This window comes from Vitis riparia, chromosome 2 (assembly GCF_004353265.1).
Source record: "Vitis riparia cultivar Riparia Gloire de Montpellier isolate 1030 chromosome 2, EGFV_Vit.rip_1.0, whole genome shotgun sequence".
NCBI lineage: Eukaryota > Viridiplantae > Streptophyta > Magnoliopsida > Vitales > Vitaceae > Vitis > Vitis riparia.
The window spans coordinates 12261326-12285886 of record NC_048432.1 but is presented as its reverse complement, the minus strand read 5'-3'; the positions used below and the strand labels follow the sequence as shown (position 1 = coordinate 12285886).

Here is a 24561-nt window from a genome sequence, read left to right as displayed (position 1 = left end):
GGTTAAAACCTATCTTTTAAAAACATCTTATCTCATAATAACTATTTAAAAAATCATTTTATATTTTTTGAGTTTGAAAATTTATTTTTAAGAACAAAGAAACTACGGGGAAAAACGCGTTTTCACATATTTATGTGAAAATAATTACAAAATATAAATTATCTAAAAATAATTTAAGAGTCCGTTTTATAGTAATTTTAGAAAAAGTTTTTAATATTTATAATACTTAAAAATTTTTATCATTAAAATATTAGAAATGCTAAAAATATTTTTTATATTCACTCCTACGGTTCTAAATTTTATATACTAAAATGGTTAAAGATGGTATTTAAGATGATTAAAAATAATTATTTTTAAATAAATGTTTAAAATTTTTATTTTATAGTCAAGTTTTTATTTTATGGCTTTTTTTAAGGAGGGTATGAAAAGACACTTCTCCCAAAACTATTTTTAGAAAGAACCCAAATCTTGGAAATATTTTCCAAATTGGCCATTCACTTTTCCAATTTTCTTGTTATTTTGGGCAAACGCCCATAACTTATTTGAGATTTGGGCTGGATTAAAATTTTGAGACGACACCTATCCGGGGCGACATTTGGATCGTCCTTTTTCCTTAGTATGTGTCTCTGTGCAAAACAAGTACAGGAGCAATGGCCTCAGCTTCACGTTCGTCTACAACCCCAACCGGCGGCAGTGCCAGCGCCGGAAAAGGGTCAGCAAGGGAAAGCACAGTCAAAGCCACGATGGCCGATCAAATATCCCAGTCCGTTCAATCCACCTCCAATCTCCTTCACCTCATGCAACAATCCTCTCCTTCCCATGTAACCTCTCCTTTCTCTCGCGTTATCGCTTTCTTTTTCTCTATGTATATGTGTATTTTTTTTTTATGATAATTTTTTTGCGTTCATTTCGGCCTCAATTTCTATGTAAAGTATAAATCCTACTCTTTATCTCGCTGTTCATGGTGTGATTTGAACAGATTTTGTTAATGCTGTTGCTTGATTATAAGGAAGACGATGGAAGTTTAGTTCTGCATATGTTGGCAATACGCAAATGGGCCTGTTTAGTATTTGATAACAACTCAATATTGCCTTTGGGTTCTTATTAGGTTTAGGGTAAATCCAACTCTTTATTTCATAATTGATGGTGTGATTTGTCCAGTTTTCATTATTGGTTTTCGGTGATTATCGGAAAGAACATGGAAGTGTACTGCTATAGGAATTGGGAATGTTTTTCAAGTTGGGTATTGACTAGGCTTATGGTTTAGATGAAAGTTTGGGAGGGTGATTATTATGTAGATCAAATATCATTTTGGTGAATAGGACTGGTGTTCTGAAGTGAAAACATTTCAATTATTGAGGCATTTAGTGCATTATGACTGTAGAAGAGTTAGGGTTTCTTGCTTCCCCCTCCGAGGTGGAATGTGACTTAGGCACATTAAGGCTTGGAGAGCAGCCCCTACTTGCATCTTCTGGACACTTTGGAAGGAAAGAAATAGGAGATTTTTTGATAATGCGGAATTGTCGGATCAAAGGCTAAAAAGTTTATTCCTAAACAATTTCTGTACGTGGCTTAGGGTGTATATAGGTGGGGGATATACAAATTTGATTGATTTCATAGAGTGGTTGGGCATTGGGTGAGGGAGGGAGCATTTTTTGTACCCTCCTTTCTACTTTTTGCTTGTTTTACTTGTATACGGCCTGTATACTCTTGCGCTCTTTTTGCGCTTTTTTTAATACAATTTCTTACTTATCAAAAAAAAAAAAAAAAGTGTGTGTGTGTATTCACAAGTGTTGAATAAAAGAGGTTGCAGGCCAAGTAATGCAGAAGTACATGATCATTCAAAGAATCAAATAAAAGAAAAAACGGCTCCAGATGAGCCCTAGGCTAAGTCCAATAGATGTTTAAAATTCTAGAAAAGAAGTCTCTCACTGCCCATAAATTTACTCAATGATAGAAACGGGTTAAGTAATAGATTTTTTGGCTGCAACTCCAGTCACTCTTGACCTTCAAATGTTCATTGGTTTTGTCCTTCCATAAACTACATATGAACTAGTGAAAGTATCCTTACTAACAAAGGCAACAGCCAAGAAATGCCAAAGGTGGAAGACAACAATGATCACAAACTTTGAGTCACTATACAATGGATGAGAATGTGACTAGCTGATTCCTCATCATGTTATACATACATGATACAACTGCTAAATCACTAATGTCACTTCTCATGAAAGAGAAAAAGGAAGAAACAAAAAATGAAAATCAGCCTTGGAAGAAGCAACAGATGCCCATACCATTGTGGATGGAAAAGAAATGCTAGAATTCAAACTTAGAGCCTTATAATAGGATTTCATAGAGCGACGACCTTTCTTTGAACAATATATGAAACTAATGAAAAAGTGAAACTTTGTGGAAATTTGATGTGGCAAGCTGTTTGCTAAAATTTTCCAAAATATGCTTGTCTTAAATGTCAAATGATGTTAGAATGTTGTAACTATGGATAATGTACCTTTGGTGTAAACACAAATGGAAATTGAAAATATAAAGTAGAAGAAACCAACAAAAACAAAACTAAATGAAACTCTGAAAAATGTGCCAGTACACTACACACCTATTGGTAAAATATAAAGGAGACATTGTCAAATGTGTAGAAACTCCTATCATATCCAATTATCTTCATTGGATATGTTAAAAAGATTTCAGTGGTTTCACAGATGTTTGTTTAAGATATTATGCTATGTATTTAAATAATGATATGAAAACTGGGAGAAAATAACCCTTTGAATTGGAGTCTAGAAAACAAATATGAAGTTAAATAAAGTTGATTGAAACATAAGACTGTAAGTGGAACTGAAAAGATTCATTCTAGTAAAGTGCTGTAAAAGAACAGAATAATTTGTGAAACCTTACTTGTCATATTTGTAAAATGCTGTTGGCACATAATTATATATATTTTTATAACTTTATATACAAAAGAGTCAAGTGTGTGCTTTATATTTTTTTTTCTTTATAGTACTTAAAATGTTAATACATTTTTTTTTATTACTCTCTTCCATATTGAAGAAGGATTTAATTAATATAACTTTATTAGAATTTGAAGGGACTTGGTTACTTTTTCATTTGAGGGTTTTGTGCTTAGTGTATAGGATTTTACCTCTTGTTTATTCTAAAGCTAGTGGAGAAAGGGAAGAAACAGGTGGTGGTCCTATATGGGATTATTGGGCTCCCATCAAAAGGGAAGGGGAAGATATTTTTAGTGATCATTGACTAATGAGCAATGATAATTGTAAGGCCTGGAACACTTCATTACATTTGGTCTTATAACTGTTAATGAACTGATGGAATGGTCAATGTATCAAATCAATGCTTTCATATCTTGCAACATTCCTAGAATGCTTTTGCAAAGGGAAGACAAATTCTAGATGCTTCTTTGACAACTAATGAGGCTATCAACTCGTTGTTGAAGGGGAATGCTTGTGGTGTAATTTGTAAGCTGGATATAGAGAAGGTCTACGATAATGTCAATTGAAATTTTCTTCTTTTGGTTCTTAACAAGATGGGGTTTAGTGATAAGTGGATTAGGTGGATTAAGTGGTGTATTTCTTTTGTGAGCTTCTGAATCCTTGTTAATGGCTCCCCGATGGGTTTCTTTTGTAGCTCTCAGGGTTTGAGCCAGGGGGGCCCTCTCTTGCCATACTTATTTGTGATTTTCATGGAGGCTCTCAGTTGTTTGCTCAAGAGGGCTAAGATTGGTGGTTTTTTGTTAGGGTGGCGAGTGAGTGGTAGAGATGGGGAGGGGGTGGAGGTCTCTCATATGTTGTTTACTGATGACACTTTAGTTTTTTGTGAGCCCTCTCATGATCAGTTAACCTACTTGTATTGGTTGCTCATGTGGTTTGAGGCCATTTTAGGGTTAAAAGTTAATCTAGAAAATAGTGAGCTAATTCCATTGGGGAGTGTGGAGAATGTAGAGGAGCTGACTCAAGAGTTTGGGTGTAAGGTTGGTGTCATTCCCTTTTCTTATTTGGGTCTTTCATTAGGTTCTCCTTTTAAGTCTTTGGGACAATGTGGAGGAGAAGTTACGTAAAAGACTAACTTTGTGGAAAAGACGGTACATTTCTAAAGGCAGGAGACTCACTCTAATCCGTAGCACTCTTTCCAGTATGCCTATTTATTTTATATCCCTCTTCTGTACCCCGAGGACAATCAGGTTGAGGCTAGAGCAAATCTAAAAGGATTTCCTTTAGGAAGGAGGGGCTCTTGAGTGGAAACCCCTTTTGGTTCAATAGGCCATTATCTATTCAAGTAAAAGCAAGGGAGGGTTGAGGGTGAGATGCTTGTTGACCCTCAATAGAGCATTGTTGTGCAAGTGGAGTTGGCGTTATGCTGCAAATACGAGGGCTTTTTGGCAAAAAGTCATTAGCAGAAAATACAGGGAAGAGGATGGTGGGTGGAGATCCTGTGAAGTGAGAGATGGTATGAGGTTGGTCTCTAGAAAGCCATAAGGAAGGAATGCGACTTTTTGGGAAGTAGAGTGACTTTCTCTGTTGGTAATGGGAAGAGGGTGAGATTTTGGTTAGAAAAGTAGTGTGGAGATGAACCACTAAGGTCTTCTTTCCTTTCTTTATTTGTTTTGGCCACTTCTAACGAGGCTTGAGTGGCAGATGCTTGGGGCATTTCTTTAGGGGATGTTAGGCCCCCCGCTTCTCTAGGAGGCTCAATGATTGCGAGGCGGATATGGTTGAAAGGTTTTTCCTGAGATTGCAAAAATGGAGGGTGAGTAGAAATGAGGAGGATAGATTGGTGTGGGTAGGGGAAAAGAGTGGTAAATTTTTTGTTAAAGCTTTGTATAATGTTTTACAGTTGAGCGGTCCTTCGAATTTCCTAGTTGCAGTCATTTGGAATTCTTGGGTGCCACCTAGGGTGAGCTTTTTTTCATGGGAGGCTACTTGGGATAAAGTTTTAACATTGGATCATTTAAAGAGGAGGGTGGTTAGTGGCAAACAGATGTTTTCTTTGTCATGAAGAGGAAGAATCGATTGATCACATTCTCATTCATTTCGATAAGACTTAAGTTGTTTGGCATCTTCTGTTTTCTTTATTTGGTGTGTCTTGGGTGCTTCCCTCTTCAATGAGAGAGTTGCTCTCAAGTTGGCAAGGGTCCATGGTGGGTAGGAAAAGAAAAACGGTTTGGCGGGCTGCTCCGCTGTGTCTATTTTGGATGATTCGGAAAGAAAGGAATAAGAGGGCATTCGATAACAAAGAGCTGCCTGTTCAAAGAATTAAACTTGCTTTTCTTAGTAATCTTTAGGCATAATCCAATTTGTTTATAGTTTTAGGTTCTTTCTGTACTGTAGATTTTGTGGATTGGTTAAGGGCTCGATGAGGGGTGTTGTTTTTTGTTAGTTCCTCTTTCTTTTTTGGTGGCGCTGTTAGGCACCCTTAGTATACTTCCTTTGTGTACTTTGGGGCGCTTTTTTGGCGTCTCTCTTCATAGTACACATTTTCTTTTTACCTATCAAAAAAAATATCTTGCGACACTTTTCTTAAGTTATGATTTTGAGATTTTGTACTACACCCTTAGGCTTAACTTAGGGGGGCAGGAGGTTGGGGTGGTGGTTGAAGGTACCAAGTTCGATTCCATATAACATCAAAAAGGCAGTTTACCTACCAAAAGAATTTTATGTACACTTTTACAAATTTCATTCTTTCAATATGGGATGTTTTTATATGCATAAGTTTTCCTAGTTATTTGAATGAATCTCAGGTCATGTTTTGGAACTCCCATCGCTGGGGAACAATTTTGTTTTACCTTATACAACATTTGAAGGTAATCTAGAATGAGGTTATAAATGAAAAGGGAACCTACACACTATTTTTGGGAGGATTTCTCATCCTTCCTTTGTACCTTTTGATCCTTATTTAATATATTACTCTGTTGTTTCTCATAAAAAAAAAAAAAAGAAAAGAAAAGAAAAGAAAAAGGAACCTACACAATGCTTGATTCTAAAGTGCTTTGGGTTTCATGAAATGATGTTCTTTTTGTTTCCCTATCATTTGTATGATATGCCAAGATATTGTATAGGAAATCAACTTTTACTTGGTGTAAAAAATACCTTGTTCTTTATCTTGCTATAACAATATGAAATACACAATGTGATACACTGCTTGGAATAGAAACTGATTGTATAAGAGACAACTGCTCATATCCATCTTTTAAGGAGAATTATCATGTTGTGTCCTCTTCTTATCGTCTTATGCATTATTATTGTCATTGTTCTTATTATTCTTATTCTTCTTACTCTTCTTGTTCTTCTTAACATCATTATTGCCATTATTGATGTTGTTTTTATATTGTTCTTATTGTTATTTTGATATTTTAAGTTTTCAAATTTTGAATAGATGAAAATATTATCAAAGCATCTAGATATGCAAAATTTGAGGGTTTTTTTTTATTTTTTATTTTTTATTTATTTTTGTGTACGTGTACCAAAAAACTTAAAGATGATTGATTTACAAGTGCTAGGACATCACAATTGTTTTGGTCCAAAATTCCCATCCATCACCAATTATCTCTTTCAATCATTTGGTTTGTCAATATGTGTAAAGCCATGGTAAGGACGTTGAAGGTCTTTGTGGAGAGGAAGACCTTCTTGGTTAGGTTGGAAGGCGAGCACGGAGGAAATTGGTGCTTGATTACAGAGCACAGTAGAGGCTCTGTTTTTGTCTTAGGTTTTGAAAAGGATGCAGTCGGGTGGATGATCAAACATTTGACGAAAGCCATCGAAATGAAGAGTCACCTGGGATTCAACAGAAAGTTCAGGGGAAAATGCTGTGTCCACTTGATGGAAGTTGGCTTCAACTACCATGGAAGGTTCATAAGGATCTCGGAGTTTGCTACCAACAGAAAATCTTCTTTTCTGATTATTCCTGAGGGCGAGAAGGGCAGAGGATGGGAGAATATTAAAAGCACGCTATCTTCAATGTTGGTGGTCTCCCATTCGAATGCAGTTGAAAAAGGAAGGCAATATAGAGGGGAAAGATTTTCATACAATCACGTGGGTCCTCTGCATTGGTCCTTCGCGAAAGTAGTCAGTGGTGAAGGACCAAGAGGAGGAGGCCTTGTTCCTGTTGGGAGGTGAGTGCGAGCCGTGGTGTGTGAATGCAATGATAGTAGCGTTAAATGGGTTGAGGTTGGCCAAGCGGTGGTGAGAAGCTTAGGGAAGAAAGGTGTAGTAACGATTGTACCCATCTCAGGTGGAAAAAGAGTATTTTTCGTTGAAACAACAAAGGAAGCTCTCTTTCTCCAAGATTTGAGGAATTTAAGGGTTGAGGGAAGGAATACAGTCCAGTTGCGAAGATGGTCGCCGAAGGAAAATTCGGAAATAGAGGGGAAGTTTAGAGGAGGCTGGATTGAATTATGGGGGTTGCCATTTCGTCTATGGTCTGAGGTACACCTGAAGAAAATTGTGGAGCAGTGGGGGACGGCGACTGAAATTGATTGGCAAACGTTGAAACTATTCGATCTTAGCAAGGCAAGAGTAAGAATCGCAATGAAGGATAGGTCAGTCCTTCCAACTTCGATCGAGGTGACAGACGGGGATTGGGTGTCTATAGTTTCCGTCGTAGTGGTCGGAGATGAAAATGGTCGAAGAGGTAGCGTAAAGGGTGAATCGACTTGGGAGACTTTTGCATCTCAATCGGGGACAGGTGGAGGAAGGCGGGAGGAGAGAGTTAGATCAACGGCTAGGGGAAGATGCCGTGTCGGGGAAGATAGCAGAATGAGGAAGGGGGGAGAAAGGGGTATGGCTGCTTTTCTTTCAGAGGGGACACGTGGTAAGGGTGGTCAGATTCCATTGCTGCCCAGTTTGAATTCAAATAAAACGGACGATGGGCTTGTTGGGACTGAGGAAGCGGGAGGAGTTAGGGCCGGAGGGGACGAGGCCTCCGTTGTTGAGGGATGTCGGGCCTACGAGAGGAAGGCCCAGTCATTGTCTAAGACTGGTCTAAAATATGCAAAAGTGGGCTGCAATTCCAAAGGCCCGTCGGGGTTGGGCCTAAGCCTAGGAGGAAAAAACCTAGATGAGACGGTGGTGTCGTTACGAAAGGAAGAAGATCCTTCTACAACGGGAAATGGGAAAACCAATGTTTTCAGAACCGGACCGGTCATCGAACTGGAAAAATTACCGGTTCACGGTTCACTGGTCGGACCGGCGGTCGAACCGGTTGAACTGGTGATGTAATAAATATATAATTTATATATTATATAAAATTAAAAATAATTATAAAAATTAAAAATATATAAAATTATAAGTTTTAATAATGTTTGGTTTTTATATTTGGTATATTAAATTAAATGATAAAGTTTAATATTTTAAATTTTATTAAATAGAAATATGTAATATTTAAGAATGAAGATATATTTAAGATGAAAAAATTTATAATATTTAATTTTATATTTCTTTTTTGTATTTTATTATTTTAAAATTATTCTATTAATTAGTTTATATTATTTTTTATAATTATTATTATAAAAATAAATAGGAATTTAAATATTTACATTTCTTTAAAGATTTTATATGATAAAAATTTGAAATAAAAACATTAATCTTAAGTCTTATTATATATATATTTTAACAACATTGCAAAAGTCCAGCCCTCATGCTTCCAGCCCTCAAAGAGGCCATGTTAGTACTATTCCCAGTCCCACATCGGAAGCACATGGATTCCATGTGCTTCAAGTGCTCTATAAATAGAGACCTTGCAGCATGCTTTTCAAGCCAAGCAAGCCAGCGAATTGGGCTTGGAGGCATGGCCCAAGAGAAAGATTTATAAGCTATAATTTTATTGGATTGGGCCTGGTGGCTTGAACCAAATATAGGTTTATAATTAGTTAAGTTTTAAAAGTATTGGGCAAGGAATTGGGCTCGTTAATGGGCCTCTTAATAGTAACAAATATTTGTAAAATAGGAAAAAAAAAAAGCTTGGCCGGTTCGTAAAAAACCTGACGGTTTGACTGGTTTGGCGGTTCAACCGGCGGTTTGACTGGTTCAATACCGGTTTGACCATAAAACGGTTCATTGGGCTGGACCGAACCGGAAAGGTCACCGGTCGACGGTTCGACCGGTCGGACCGGCCGGTCTGGCCCGGTTTTTAAAACATTTGGGAAAACAACTTCTGTATTTCTTGAGGTTCAGTCGAGTAGTTCCGCAAAGAAGAAGGTGATGTTCGGTTCAAAGAAGCTGTGGTATACCCTTTTTCCTCCAAGCTCTGAGAGCCGACAAGGTCTTCGATGTTGCAGCGAGCCTTTATTGCACGGGAATAATCAGGCAGACAGCGAAGAGGACCCAAAAAAAGAGGCTTCCAGGGTCGATTTTCAGGCGGATCGAGGATCTAGTTCGAGTCCTCTCTTTTCTTGTCGATTTCCAAGGTTTCGGAAGGATTGTTTGGGGGAAGGGGCTTTGTCATCAAGAAACGAAGTGACTTTGAACAAATTTCCTCCGACGAAGACAGGGAAGGATTTTTAGGCCGAGTAGGGTCCGATTTTCGTGGCTCAATAATCATGGTTTTGCCCTCTACGCTTGAAATAAGAGGTAAAGGGCTTAACTTTATGGGGAATTGTGGATTGTTGGTCGCGGAAAATTTGGAGGTAATCCCGTCTTCATCTATTCAGTCACCCTCGTCTTCTATACCCCGTTTTTGTGGTTTGACTTCTTCCTTTCTGAGTTCTTCTGTTCCCAATCTTCCCAGTTCAGTCTTTCAATCTCAGTTTCCTATGGAAAATCGAGTAAACTCTGAATTTTTTTCCCAAAAAGATGACGATGGTTCTATAGGTCAATCTTTTGTTGGCATCCCTAATCTTGTAATGGAGGTGATCCAGCCTGCTTATCCATACCAGATGACCGAGAGTGTTAACCCATTTTTGCTTAAACCAATTTTGCCTAAGAAGGCCTCCAACTTGGTTACAGTTAGCCAGGGTGTTATTGCGGGCTCCCCATCGGGTGAGTTCCAAATTGAAGAACTGTTCCCCAGGAAAATAGCAAAAGTGTGTGAGGTTTTAAAGTCTCTGGATATTAAGATATATTCCAGGAGGAAGAACGGATGCTCCACAGGTTTGTGAGACCTGTTGGAACTGGATTGGAGGATTAAGGTTTGTGAGTTTAATCCTTGAAGATAATTAGTTGGAATACCAGGGGTTTGGGTTCAAGGAAAAAGCGAAGGGTGGTTAAAGATTTTCTGAGATCAGAAAAACTGGATGTAGTGGTGATTCAGGAAACAAAAAAGGCGGAGTGTGACAGAAGGTTCGTGGGTAGTGTTTGGACAGTTAGAAATAAGGAATGGGCAGCCCTTCTGGCGTGCGGGGCTTCGGGTGGGATTTTGATTATTTGAGACTCTAAAAAACTGCGTAGTGAGGAGGTGGTAATAGGTTTCTTTTCGGTCTCAGTCAAGTTCACATTGGATGGATGCGAATCATTATGGTTATCCGTAGTTTATGGCCCAAACAGCACAGTACTTAGGAAGGATTTTTGCGTGGAGCTTTCAGACATTTTTGAACTTTCTTCCCCATGTTGGTGTGTGGGCGGCGATTTCAATGTCATAAGGAGAAGTTCAGAAAAATTGGGAGGTTTTAGTTTAACCCCAAGCATGAAGGACTTTGATGATTTTATAAGAGAATGTGAATTGATAGATTCACCTTTAAGGAGCGCACCATTAACTTGGTCAAACATGCAAGAGTATCCCGTATGCAAGAGATTAGATCGTTTTCTTTACTCAAATGAGTGAGAACAATTATTTCCTCAAAGTCTTCAAGAAGTTCTTCCTAGATGGAAATCGGATCATTGACTGATAGTCTTGGAAACCAATCCGTTCAAGTGGGGCCCAACACCGTTTAGGTTTTAGAATATGTGGTTGCAACATCCTAGTTTTAAGGAGCGCTTTGGAAGTTGGTGGAGAGAGTTTCAAGGAAATGGGTGGGAAGGTCACAAATTCATGAGGAAATTACAATTCGTTTAGGCCAAATTGAAAGAGTGGAATAATGCTTCTTTTGGAGAACTAAATGAAAGGAAAAAAAGTATCCTGTTTGATTTAGCTAACTTTGATACCATGGAGTAAGAAGGGGGTCTCTCCCCTGAACTTTTAATCCAGAGAGCTTTAAGAAAAGGGGAGTTAGAGGAGTTGATTTTGAGGGAAGAAATACATTAGAGACAAAAAGTTAGGGTGAAATGGGTTAAAGAAGGAGATTGTAACTCAATTTTTTTTCATAAAGTGGCTAATGGTAGGCGAAATAGGAAATATATCAAGGTGTTGGACAATGAAAGAGGTCTAGTGTTGAATAATTCAGAGAGCATCAAAGAGGAGATCTTAAGGTATTTTGAAAAGCTCTACGCGAGCCCTTCTGAAGAGTCTTGGAGAGTTGAAGGCTTAGATTGGTTCCTTATATCTGGAGAAAGTGCGTCTAGGTTGGAATCTCCTTTTACTGAAGAAGAGATTTCTAAGGCCATTTTTCAGTTGGATAGGGATAAGGCACCGGGGCCTGATGGCTTTACCATTGCAGTGTTTCAAGATTGTTGGGGTGTGATCAAAGAAGATTTAGTGAGAGTGTTTGCAGAGTTTCACAGGAGAGGGATTATTAATCAAAGCATTAATGCTTCCTTCATAGTTCTGTTACCCAAAAAAAACATGTCAAAGAAAATCTCAGACTATAAACCTATTAGCTTAATCACTAGTCTTTACAAGATAATAGCCAAAGTGTTAGCAGGGCGTCTAAGAGGGGTACTTCATGAAACTATCCATTCTACTCAAGGAGCTTTTGTTCAAGGGAGACAAATTTTGGAAGCAGTTCTCATAACCAATGAGATAGTGCCTGAGAAAAGACGATCAGGGGAGGAAGGAGTTGTCTTCAAAATTGACTTTTAAAAGGCTTATGACCATGTGAGTTGGGATTTTTTGGATCATGTGTTGGAGAAGAAGGGGTTTAGTCCTAGATGGAGGAAATGGATGAGAGGCTGTTTGTCCTTGGTATCTTTTGCAGTCCTAGTGGATGGAAACGCTAAAGGGTGGGTGAAGGCATCTAGAGGTTTAAGACAAGGAGACCCTTTATCCCCTTTTTTGTTCACTTTAGTTGCAGATGTATTGAGTAGGATGTTATTGAGAGCAGAGGAAAGAAATGCCTTGGAGGGTTTCAGGGTGGGTAGGAACAGAATAAGGGTGTCCCATTTACAATTTGCAGATGATACCATTTTCTTTTCTAGCACTTGAGAAGAGGATATGCTGACCCTCAAGACTGTTTTGCTAGTGTTTGGGCATATTTCTGGGCTGAAGGTTAACCTTGACAAAAGTAATATTTATGGCATTAATCTTGAACAGAATCATCTCTCTAGGTTGGCTGAGTTGCTCGATTGCAAGGCTTCGGGGTGGCCTATACTCCACTTGGGTCTTTCTCTGGGAGGGAATCCCAAGACTTGTGGCTTTTGGGATCCTGTGATTGAGAAAATCTCGAGAAGATTAGATGGGTGGCAAAAGGCGTATTTATCTTTTGGAGGCAGGATAACTCTCATTCAATCTTGTCTCACTCATATGCCCTATTACTTCCTTTCCTTGTTTAAGATTCCCGCCTCAGTGGCAGCAAAAATCGAGAGATTGCAAAGAGATTTTTTATGGTCAAGGGTTAGGGAAGGCAAAAGAGATCATCTGGTTAGTTGGGATGTAGTGTGTAATCCGAAGGCGAAAGGGGGATTGAGATTTGGAAAGATTTTTATAAGGAATTTCGCTCTCTTAGGGAAATGGTTGTGGAGATATCCTAGGGAGGGTTCAATTCTGTGGCATCAGGTTATTTTAAGCATTTATGGTCACACTCCAATGGTTGGGATGCTAACACTATAGTCAGATGGTCACATCGTTGTCCTTGGAAGGCTATTGCACAAGTCTCCCAAGAGTTTTCCAAGTTTACTCGGTTTGTGGTAGGAGATGGGGAAAGAATTCGGTTCTGGGAAGACTTGTGGTGGGGGGACCAACCTTTGGGGGTCCAATGTCCAAGACTACTTAGAGTAGTCACGGATAAAAATAATCCTATTTCTTCAATTATCGGTTCTACTCGCCCCTTCTCTTGGAACTTTAACTTTCATCGTAACCTTTCCAATTCTGAGATAGAAGATTTAGAAGGCCTCATGCGGTCTCTTGATCGTCTACATTTATCACCTTCGGTTCCAAATATGAGATCCTGGTCTTTATCTCATTCAGGACTTTTTATAGTTAAATCTTTCTTTCTTGCCTTATCCAAATTTTCTGGTTTGCCTCTAGTTTTCCCTACTAAGTTCGTCTAGAATTCTCAAGTCCCTTTCAAGGTCAAGTCCTTTATCTGGTTAGTGGTACACAAGAAGGTAAATACTAATGACTTGCTACAGTTGAGAAGACCCTACAAAGCATTTAGTCCCGACATTTGTAAGTTGTGCATGAAGCATGGAGAAACAGTAGATCATCTTTTTCTCCATTGCTCTTTGACGACGGGGTTGTGGCACAGATTATTTTAGTTAACAAAGACGGATTGGGTTCTCCCAAGGAGCACCTTTGACATACTATCTACCAATTTTAACGGTTTTGGGTCTTCTAAGAGAGGGATTGTTTTATGGCAAGTTGCGTGCATCGCTTTAATTTGGGTGGTGTGGCGGGAAAGAAATGCAAGGATTTTTGAGGATAAAGCAAGGAATTCAGAGAACCTTTGGGATTCTATTTATTTCCTTACTTCTCTTTGGGCTTTTTGTTCTAAGGTTTTTAAGGGGATTCTTCTTAATGTGTTACAACTTGATTGGTTAGCGGTGTGTAATCCCAATGGGTTGGTCTAACCTAGAGAGTTTGCTTGTTTTTACTTTGTATTTTCTTGTATTTGTTTCCTTGTAGTTTTGTTTTTCTTTGGTGGGAGGATTCCTCATCCTTCTCTTGTACATCCTTTTTATCAATATATTCCTTTGTCGTTTCTTATCAAAAAAAAAAAAAAAAAATCATTTGGAAGGATGCTATGGATAACAGAATTGAGTTGATAATTTAGCAAGTTAATTTTTTTTTTGATTGGAAACGCCACAAAGATATATTAATATAAAAAAGAAGTACAAGAAGAAGGATGAGACATCCTTCCACCAAAGACAACTAAATTACAGGAAAATACACATAAAACAAACAAACTCCCACTAAGGACCAATCCCTATGGAGTACACACCGCTATCCAATCTAGTTGAATCACATTAAGGGGAATCCCCTTAAATGCCTTGGAACAGAAAGCTCATAGGGAAGCAAGGAAAACAATAGAGTCCCAAAGGAACTTTGAATTCCTTGCTTTATCCTCGAAAATCCTTGCGTTTCTTTCCCACCACACAACCCGAATTAGAGCTATGCTCGCAGCTTGCCACAAAACTACCTCTCTCTTAGAATTACTGAAACCTTTAAATTTGATGGACATCATGTCATATATGCTCCTTGGGGGAACCCAATCCATCTTAGCTAACTGAAATAACCTGTGTCACAACCCAATCGTCAAGAGACAATGAAGAAAAAGATGATCTGCTGATTCCCCGTGCTTCATGCACAAGATACAAATATCAGGACTAAGGGCTTTGTAGGCTCTTCTCACTTGTAACATATCATTAGTATTCACCTTCTTGTGTGCCACTAACCAGACAAAGGACTTCACTTTGAAAGGAACTTGAGAATTCCACACGAACTTTGAAGGAAAGTTCTGAGGAGATCCAGAAGATTGAGATAATGCTAGAAAAAAGGATTTGACTGAAAAAAGTCCTGAAGACAATTAGCAAGTTAATTGATATACCGTGTTTCAAGATTATAGGATGTTATGGCTATAGCACTATTGTATTCACTGTCTTTGTCATTGTTGAAGTCCTGCTTTGGGCCCCACTTTGCTGCGCAGTTGCATCGAATGAAATAGATCGGTTGTATTCCATTTCTTTTGGTTTGTTGCCTTGATCTAATTCCATTATTCTATTTTGAGTTTAGGCTGTGAAGTTTCTGTTTGTTTCTTGGATGTTTCCTTTTCATGTTCCTTTTGGTTGTCTTCTTGTCCTTAGTAACAGGATAATCCATTCTGTTATTCCAGCTTGACAATATGCCTCTGGACACTTTTTTTTTTTGATTTATTTACTATTTATTGTGAATGGTTATTCATGAATTCTATATGCTATCTAATCTGCAGGCTCAGCTAACAAAGCTCCCAAAAAACCTTTTGGCAAAAACCTCTACAATCAAGAACACAGGGCAGGTTTGTAAACTTCTGCACAAATAAAATATGGGTTGGATATCTTGACAAAAGGTTTCGATCATATAACTTTGTTTTTTGTGGCTTTTGAGGCAGCTATTGGAGCAGATGCCAAGGGTAATTTCATCCTTGGATGCACACATAGAAAGTGGATTGCAGAGGTTCTTATTTCTATTCTGTTTGGCACAACCCTGTGATTTTAGATTATAGGTATATCTGTGATAGTGTTTTAATTTCTGCTTTTAACAGTTGAAAAAGTAAAAGTAGAAGTAATTACTATTATAGTGTAATTGATTTTATGCTTGGGAACTGTATTTTAAAAATGTTCTTATTAAAAAAAGGATAAATATGACATTTTAATTACTATTATAGTGTAATTGATTTAATCCTTGGGAACTGCATTTTTTTTTTTTGATAGGTAATCCTTGGGAACTGTATTTTAAAAATATTTGTATTAAAAAAGGATAAATATGACATTTTAATTACTATTATAGTGTAATTGATTTTATCCTTGGGAACTGTATTTAATTTTTTTTTATTAAAAAAGGGTAAATATGACATTTTAAAAAATTCTAATTAAATAAAATTTTGCTTCCTGCCTTACGTTTGAGAAAAGCATGGGCCTCCTTGCTTCTTTAAAATACAGATTAATCTCATTGGGAAGTGTGGAGCCCAGGTTAAGAGCTCTATCCAAACACTCTTAAAAATTGTGATTAGCCTTCAAACACTGCTTTTAGCATTTGAGAAGCTTTGTAAGTTTGGTTTTTTATATCCTTCAATTATATGCATTGATTACCTGCGGAAAGCTACTCCCATTTGACTGGAAACATTTTGAACTGTGAATGCTAGTAGAAAAGTAGGGCCTTTGGGTTGTTATTATTATTTTTTTTTGATAGATTGTCCTTTCGGTTGTTAATATTCTATTTAATTTCTTTTTCTTGTTCCTTCTATTTAATTAATGCTGGTTTTTAGATTCTCCTTGAAAATATGGAATGATTGACGTAGAAAGTGAATACCTATACACACGAAACACATCATAACGCGCACACACATGAAAACAAAAAGTTAAATACTTCATCACCTAAAAATGGACCATTATCATGAAATGAGAGGAAGTATACAAAGTTTACATAGAATATGTAGGCTTTACTATAATGCACCCACCTTGCCATAGATCAGGATGGACCAATCAAAACTATAGGGGAAAATAAAGTTCAAGGTTCCTTGTAAATAAATTTTAGTGGTGCTGTTAATTGTCACGCTAGTAAAGGCACTATACTTGATGGTTGATATTGAGTCCAGTCTACTTCTTTACCTTCCTTGCCACTCTCACCTCTTTAGCTTCAATAGTTTGGAACCTAAAGCTTTCTTGACGGTCATTGAGTGGGGAACATCATTCCCTTTATAGACATGTGATATTGATTGTCTTATTTTAAAATAGGAAATAAATACAAGTAATTGTGTAAGATAACAAATACTGATAAGTGATAACTTATTTTGTTTAGGCATGAAATACATAATGTTATGTGTTTAAATTTACCTAAAGATTAAACAAGCTAATCTTTTATTAAACTCATCAATTGGAAGAAACTTATAATTTTCTGAACACTTATGCGCATCAATGGTTGGTTTATGCTTATCAGTTCATTGTCTGACATCTATCAACTTTAGTAACGAACATATCAACCCTCATCTACTTCTAGAGAGTATTCAAGAATTTGGGCTGTGCATTACCAAGTTTTGCGCACGTGTGTTCTGTCTACACTTCTTATAAACTAAAAATTGCTAGAAGTAATCTTAAAAAGTTTTTTACCCATTGTTTTACATATTTGCACTAAATTTTTGTAATTATGTTGGGAAAAGAAAATAAAAAATATTAAGGGTCCGTGGCTCACATATATCTCATTATGGTACTTTATGAAAATGTACCACTGAATGAAGGAAAAGGGTTTCTTTAGGTTTTTAGCTTTGCTTCTTGTAAATCTGACAAGCTATAAATATGCATTTATTAATGCATCAACATTACATATGGTGATCGAATAAATTAATCCAATTAGAAACCACACATCTGCAAATAAATATGCAGTTATTAATGCATCAACATTACATAAATGTGATTCAATAAATTAATCTATTTAGAAACCACACATCTACAAGATAAAATCTATCATTTGAGGACATTATCAAATTGGGTGAAACTCTCTGGAAGTTACCAAGGTATACTTGAGGATTCTTCCTAGTTCACACTCGTGCCAATATCTGTGTTTCAGCATTTGCTAATGCCAATTTACAAACATAAGACACAAAAAAGATACTCTCATCCTTCTTAGATCTCAACCAATCAATGAAGTCCATCGGGACACTGAGTAGTCACCTATGAACACTCTAACCCAATTTAAGAAGTTATACATAAAATATTGTTTGATCGTTCCCAGAGTCAATTAAAGAGGCGTTATTCAGTTGGATGTGCTCTTTTGTGGGGAAAAAAAGGAAAAAGATTTGGAATTCCATCATGTTGTGTATTTTTTGGACAGTATGGAAGGAAAGGAATAAATTAGCTTTTAGAGGAGGTTCTTTAGCTATACAGAAACTCAAGAATTCTTTTGTATGTAACTTGTGGAGTTGGGCTAGGGTGTATATTGGAGAGTAGTCCTCTTCGCTCTTAGGCTTTTTGGAGTGGCTAGCGGCCACTTAAGGGTGGGTGAGGTTGTTTGTTTTTTGTGTTCTTGTTTTAGGCTGATTTGTATACTCCCTGTATGCTTTGTGGCCTTTGCTCTTTAATATATTTGTGATTATCTATCAAAAAAAAAAGAAAAAAGATTGTTTGATCGTTTAATCTGCACTTTCAATGTTTTTAAAAGCTTTCTTATTCCTCTCATTCCATATAGTCTAACACACTTTCTTATTCCTCTCATTTCATATAGTCTAACATGAAGGAGCTGCTTTTCAAGGTCTCTTCCTCTTTTTCCTGACAAAGGATCCATGCCAACCCAAAAATATGCTTCTAACAGAGGAAAGCATCATATTTTATTCCACAGAGAGTATAAATGAGTTGCCACAAGATGACTACCTTTGTGTAATGGAGAAGGATGTGATCAACTCGTTCTTTTTCTTGTTTGTAAAGATAATAGCAGTCCGACAATGTCCATTTCCTCATTTAGAGTTGGTCTAACGTTAAGATCCTTGCCAAGTTGCTTCCAAAAAAAAAAAAACACCTCACCCTCGACAAAACCTAAGAATTCTAAACCATGCTCAAAGGAAAAACTTCCATTCTTATGTTGGACAAAGATGAGCAGAGAGATTTAATTAAGAAATTACCACTATTTGAACTCAACAAGAAGATATTGTCTGCTACTTCTTTACCAATAGGTTGATTATGCAGTCTCCTAAAGAAAGTCTCTACTTGCTCGAGCTCTTGGTCATGGATATGTCTTGAGAAGTGGGGTTTGAGCAACCCCCCTCACCTTCTTGCTCCCATATCTCAACTAACCAAGTATCTTTAGCAGAGGCTATAGATAGCAGCTTGGGAAAGGACTCATCGAGTGATGAGTCGCCACACCACCTATCCTTCCAAAATTCCACCCTTTGTCTATTGTCTGCCTTAAATTTAAAACTCGTTACACTACTAACAACCTCCCACCCATTTTGGATTGCCTTACACAAACTCGATCCATAACCTTCTCTTACTCCTCTTGAGCACTATTTCTCAACTTCCTCCCTATACTTTCCTACAGTCAGCCACTTCTAAAGTGAATACCCCTTAATGGCAAATCTCCAACACCATTTGTTGAGTAAGGCCTTACTTGATAGAGAAAGACTTTTGATACCTAGGCTCCTGTTTCTCTCGTCCCTACAAACTGTTGACCAACTCAACAAGTGCGGATTACTCTCAAGGGCACCTCCCCCTTGAAGGAAATCCTTTTGAAACTTTTCAATTCTTAGGCTAACCTTTCTAGGGATGACAAATAAGGACATGAAGTATAATGACTAGCTTGATAAATTACTTTTTTATTAGAGTTAGCCTTCTTTTTTTTATAGGTAATGTCTCTTCCATATAGTAAGTCGTTTCTAAAATCTTTCCTCCCCACATCCCAACCTTGGAGCGATGTAAACTTTGCACCCAATGATAGGCCTAAATAAATGGAGGGGAGGGAATCCACTTGATAGTGCAAAACATCAGTCAATTCCTTCACCTTCTCTAACCATTGGGATCAAATGTTTTTCTCCAAATTGATTTTTAAACTTGAGATTGCTTAAACCACATGAAAGACCAACTCAAGTACTTGAATTGGTCCTGATTGATGTCACAAAGGATAAGACTATCATCAACAAATAACGAATGGGGAAACCTCTATACCTCTTCCACCAACTGTGAAACCCTTGATGGTTCTAATGAAGCCCCCCTCTCTTGCCCAATTCAGAATGCTTGAGAGTGCTTGCATAGCCAATATAAAGATGTACGAGGAAAAACTTGATGGGGTCCCATTACCTAAGGTAGAGAAGTGAGCTATAGTGATGCACCACTTAATATATTGAATCGACTTGGAACCAAATCCCATTTGTTCCAAAACCACTACTAAAATACCCAAATTGACATGGTCATTTATCTTCTTGATATCCAGTTCCCCATTAATGGAACTCTTCAACCTTGAGGCAATGGCTTCATTCGCTGTAAGTACCATGTCCCAAATTTAACGTCCTTCCGAATTGCACCTTAAAAGAATGGTTTTCCCCCAAGGTTAGGATGTTGGTTGCAAGTTATAAAATTTATAAAATTCCTAATGAACCGGGTGTCGAAATACAAGGAATCAATTGTAGCAAAATTGGTTGAAAAGATGGGACAATTGATACTTCAAAATAGGTGATTTTGGTTCAGAAGATAAACTGCTTAAATGATTGAATTCAAAAACAATAAATGAAAGATTAGGGCTTCAGGTACTTTGGTGAAATTCCCTAAGTAATAATTTTAGGCTCACTTTGTCTTTCAATTTCTTCTTAAATGGAAACTCTCAATAATTTTTAAAATTAATTTTACCAAAGTTGCTAATTCAAGATAGTATTATGAATTAAAAGCCCATGCTTAAGCACTCCTAATCCATTCAAGTGTTCAACAATCTGGAAATTAATTTAAGAAATATTCAATCACTGAAATGTTCAATTCAAGAGTTGATTGAATGTCAATTAGAGCATGAAATTTAACCTAGAAGAATTCCAACAAAAAAGGTTTTTCACCTTAAACTCTAGGCAATCATATTGTAAAAGAAACTCATTATGAAAATTCCAATAAATGGAATATTAAGAAAAACTATTTGAATAAGAAAATGGAGATGAAAGATTAACTGCAAATTAGAGTTTGTACATTTATAAATCAAACTAGATAGAAGACCATATTCCAAACTAAATTGTTCTTGAAATAAAAAAACCATTCATAAAAATACCCTGTTTCTGAAAAACTTCAACATTCCTCTTCTGCTCTCATGTGGCTTGCAAAAAGGTCCTCATAAATTCCTCCAAAGCTAATATTTATACTTGGTTGAAAACCCTAAGATTCTGGGACAAGTGGCAACATGATATGTAATCCAAGATGATCAAATGACTTTAACAACGGGTGAGGAAGAGGTAATTGTGCACCCAACAGAGGGGCTATGCCATTCCTAGGGTGCGGCATTGGATTCATTTTTTTGTCTTCAACCAACTTGGTTAGTGATGCAGTGGGAACTCCTACCTTTAGTGTGCACAAACCTTGGGTTTTTGAGGTTTTTTGCTTTTCAAAAATCTTTGGTTATCCTTCATTATCAATTAGGCATCCTTTACCATCTTTTCACAGAAAACCACTAAAAACACCAAAAAATACGTTAAATTACCAAGAAAACTAAGTTGACTAAAATAGATGACTAATGGTTATGATTTGCCCAAAAAATAACTTAAAATGGACTTAATTATTCGCATGAAAATAGCAATTCTTGGTGCAAATCACATTCCCCAACCTACCCATTGCTAGTCCCTTATCAATCCTGGTAAGGAAAAGAATCAAGAGAAATAAAGGAACAATGAAGATACTATCAATTTCATGTGTTACACAACTCCAAAATAAATATCTTCTGATCAATAATACAAATTTTCCACTTCGATCCCCTTAAGTGATGAAACTCAATTCAGATACCACCACTAACCACTGGGTAATAGAATAATCACATAGGATATCATGTTTATAAACTCTTCCCTCAACCAACCATTTTAGATTTTTCCTACTCAGTTTTTGGATTTCCCTTAATGTGTTAACTTAGCTAGCAATTAAAAGTAACTATGTTGGCCTTTGATTCCTAAATGTCATACACTAAACATTAGGTTTTAATAATTAAGACTGGAAACGGATATATCTTTCTCAGTTGATTTTTTTTTCTTTTTTCTTTTTCAGAAATCGATGTAGCTTTCTGACCCATGTAGCGTGGTAATGGGCATCAAGGTCAATGACTCCCAATAAGTTGACTTAGGGCATTAGGGTTGAATATCTTCCTTGGGGAATTTCACCAAAGTACCTGAAGCCAAAATCTTAGGGAATTTCAGACCCAATCTCTATTTCAACTAAAATAGCCCCATTTCTACGTGAACACCCGATGTTTCTTGAGATGAGGGAGTTCGGTTACTAGGGGGAACTCTTGTAGATTTTTTTTTAATTTTTTTTTTTTTCAAAATACCAAACTTGAAAGCAAACCCAATAACAATCTTAAAGATGTATTGCCCATTACTTTATTATGTTCAAATTTGTTTTTTAAGACCCTTAAAAATGTATTCCCCATTACTTTATTATGTTCAAATTTGGTTTTTATGACCCTTAACCTACCCAAAATTGCCAGACACACCGTGTGTGAGTCAAGGAAGCACAAGAAATCTCTTATAAGGCACTAGCTTGTGAGTTTTAGAGTTGAGTTCCATTATAAAGGCTCCAACTTGACAATGAATCTGTGTGCTGAATGCTATAGATAATGAGTCGGAATATGTCATTTATTGGACATATAAATGGCTTGGGAGTAGACATTAATTATTGTTTCATAGCATTCACTTTCAAGGGGACTTATAAGGACACAATGCATTAGAGAGTAGAGATCATGTACAGGTCTTAGGAACTGATCATGAATCCATTGTTCTTGCAAGTTGAAATGATGTCTACTGTGATTTTGGTTTCAGTGGAATGGATGGTCTTTATCTTTATGATAGTCTGAAGCCCTTTAACGGCTATTTAAACAATAGAATGCAGAATTGCATGTTGAGGCACTGCATTGGTTCTCACTCTCTAGATCTGATAGCCCATGTAAATGCCTTAATTCTTCCCTTGAAGCACCCTCAAAAGTCTTATATCCGCTCACTTGCAGTCAACTGCATATCTGGTTGGAACCATATAGTTTGTTTTCTTTTCCCTAATGTCTTAACTTTGGGTTAATTGGCTCATCAATTCTGTCAGTTTTTCACATCTCAAGACTGTTATCTAGTTGCTAACTCACTAATAATCAACTGAATATTTGGCCTAACCGCATAGTCAGTTTCTAAATCTCTCGATTTTGGCCTTTTTCAGTTTCTCATTCTTGACTTTGGCTTTTTTGGATTATGATTTTTCCAGTGTTCCACATCTCAAGACTGTCATCCAGTTGCTTGCAAACATGGAGAGCTGCCAGCTTAATCCTATGTCAGAAGCTCATCTCCCTGAAAAGGTAACACAGCACATGCATACACAATCTCTATCACTCGTCTTTCTGTCCCCCAAAGACAAGTATCATTCATGTCTAAAAGTTGGCAAAGATTTTTTCACACTTAAGTTGTTTCCAAGCAATCTCCATCAAAAAATAGTTTTGGTGAATTTTCCTTGATTCATTTCCATTTTTCCCAGGAGCCCAAACTAACAAGCCAACCCTCAGAGCCAAGCTAGCAGACCAACCTCCGGATCCATCCTGTTGAAGGCCTAAAATAGCAGCAAGTAGGTGAAGACTGAAGACATACAATTTGGTCATGCCAAACTCATATAATTCACTCAGGTAACTCCAGGCCTCCTAAGCATTGTCGATTATTGCACCAACTCCTTGTACATTGAACATAGCAAGAGAACATCCCATCATCCTGCCGCTTTCAAGCGTGTGAAACATGATTAGCTTTTTCCTTTTTAGAGTACGGGCAGAACCTAATCTAAGTGTAAACAGATCATCTTATTAATTCAAGGTCTATCCTCTTAAACACTCTCAAACTTGTTGTCCCCAAGCATGAATCACGTAGCTATGTACTTTCTTTCTCATCTCACATGTGGTATGCAGAAGGCATGGTCCAAATTGGCTGCCTTGGTAGGACCACTCTACTGCTGGCCCCAAGCTATTTCTTCCAAACTTTTTTCTACACCTTTTGAAAGCAATGAAGAAATTATCTCTTGGGTTGGTAGTGGGTGCATATAATGGCACTCACATTGACTAAAATAGATTCTGGATTTGATGTGGATGTGAATGCGAATGCAAATGAGAATTTGAATTTGAATGTGAATGTGAGAATTTAAACCGTGGTGACTATGCATTTGGGTCCTACCTGTAATTCTATGTTGAAGAAACAAATTAGGACTAGGAGTCCTCATCCAATAAGAATTTAAGACACTATAAAGTCACGTTTGAAATGCTATTACTACTTGATAGGATTTTTATTCATCTTTTCCATATCTCACCTGATTTTTTTCCTTTTTCAAGTGCCAAAATTATCTTATATGATAATTAATAAATTTAAAAAAAAAACCCTTTATAGAAAAAAAATCAATTTGCATAAAAAAGAAGAAGAAAAAAGCCATCCTCTTTGATAGTGTCATGCTACCAATTTGCTCTAAATATTGGATAATTTAACATTTAGGGTCATACCATGTATGCCCAATTATTTTTTTGAACAATTTTCTTCCTTTTATAGTTCCTGGGTCTGCAAAAATCAATCAATTTTCTCTACATACAATAAATTCAAATCAAGTATAGGCTTCTTCAGGTCCCGCATTCCCGCCCTCTCTCAATACGATGTAGTATTGGAACAAAAAATCTGTATCCAGATTGAGTCAACGTCAATTGGATTAGATCTCCGGTCAATCTGAGTTGGACTGATTTAGTTATTTGAGCGTGTTTGACCACCGGCACTCCGTGCACGCAACACACATGTATGCACCTTATCAAAACGCAACACGTGTACGGTGGTTATTCGAGGTTTGAGAATACGGTTTTTTTTTGGGTATACGTATAGTTGGAGATGTGGGTCTTGTCATGGGCCCCACAATCCAATCCACAACTACG

At 37.1% G+C, this 24561-nt stretch overlaps 1 protein-coding gene across 2 annotated transcripts; it reads left to right on the top strand.

Annotated features, from left to right (window-relative positions):
* The first annotated feature begins 571 nt into the window (after nt 1-571).
* On the top strand, nt 572-23495 carry LOC117907727 (tobamovirus multiplication protein 2B). 2 transcript variants are annotated; one of them, XM_034821373.1, is made up of 5 exons: nt 575-821; nt 15197-15262; nt 15356-15420; nt 22878-22968; nt 23145-23495. In XM_034821373.1, the coding sequence occupies exons 1-5, from the start codon at nt 651-653 to the stop codon at nt 23181-23183; spliced, it is 432 nt and encodes a 143-aa protein (XP_034677264.1). In that variant the 5' UTR covers nt 575-650; the 3' UTR covers nt 23184-23495. The 2 variants fall into 2 exon arrangements, with proteins under 2 accessions (XP_034677272.1, XP_034677264.1); XM_034821381.1 differs by lacking the exon at nt 23145-23495 and having other exon boundaries at nt 572-821; nt 15356-15469; nt 22878-22964.
* Nucleotides 23496-24561: the final 1066 nt, after the last annotated feature.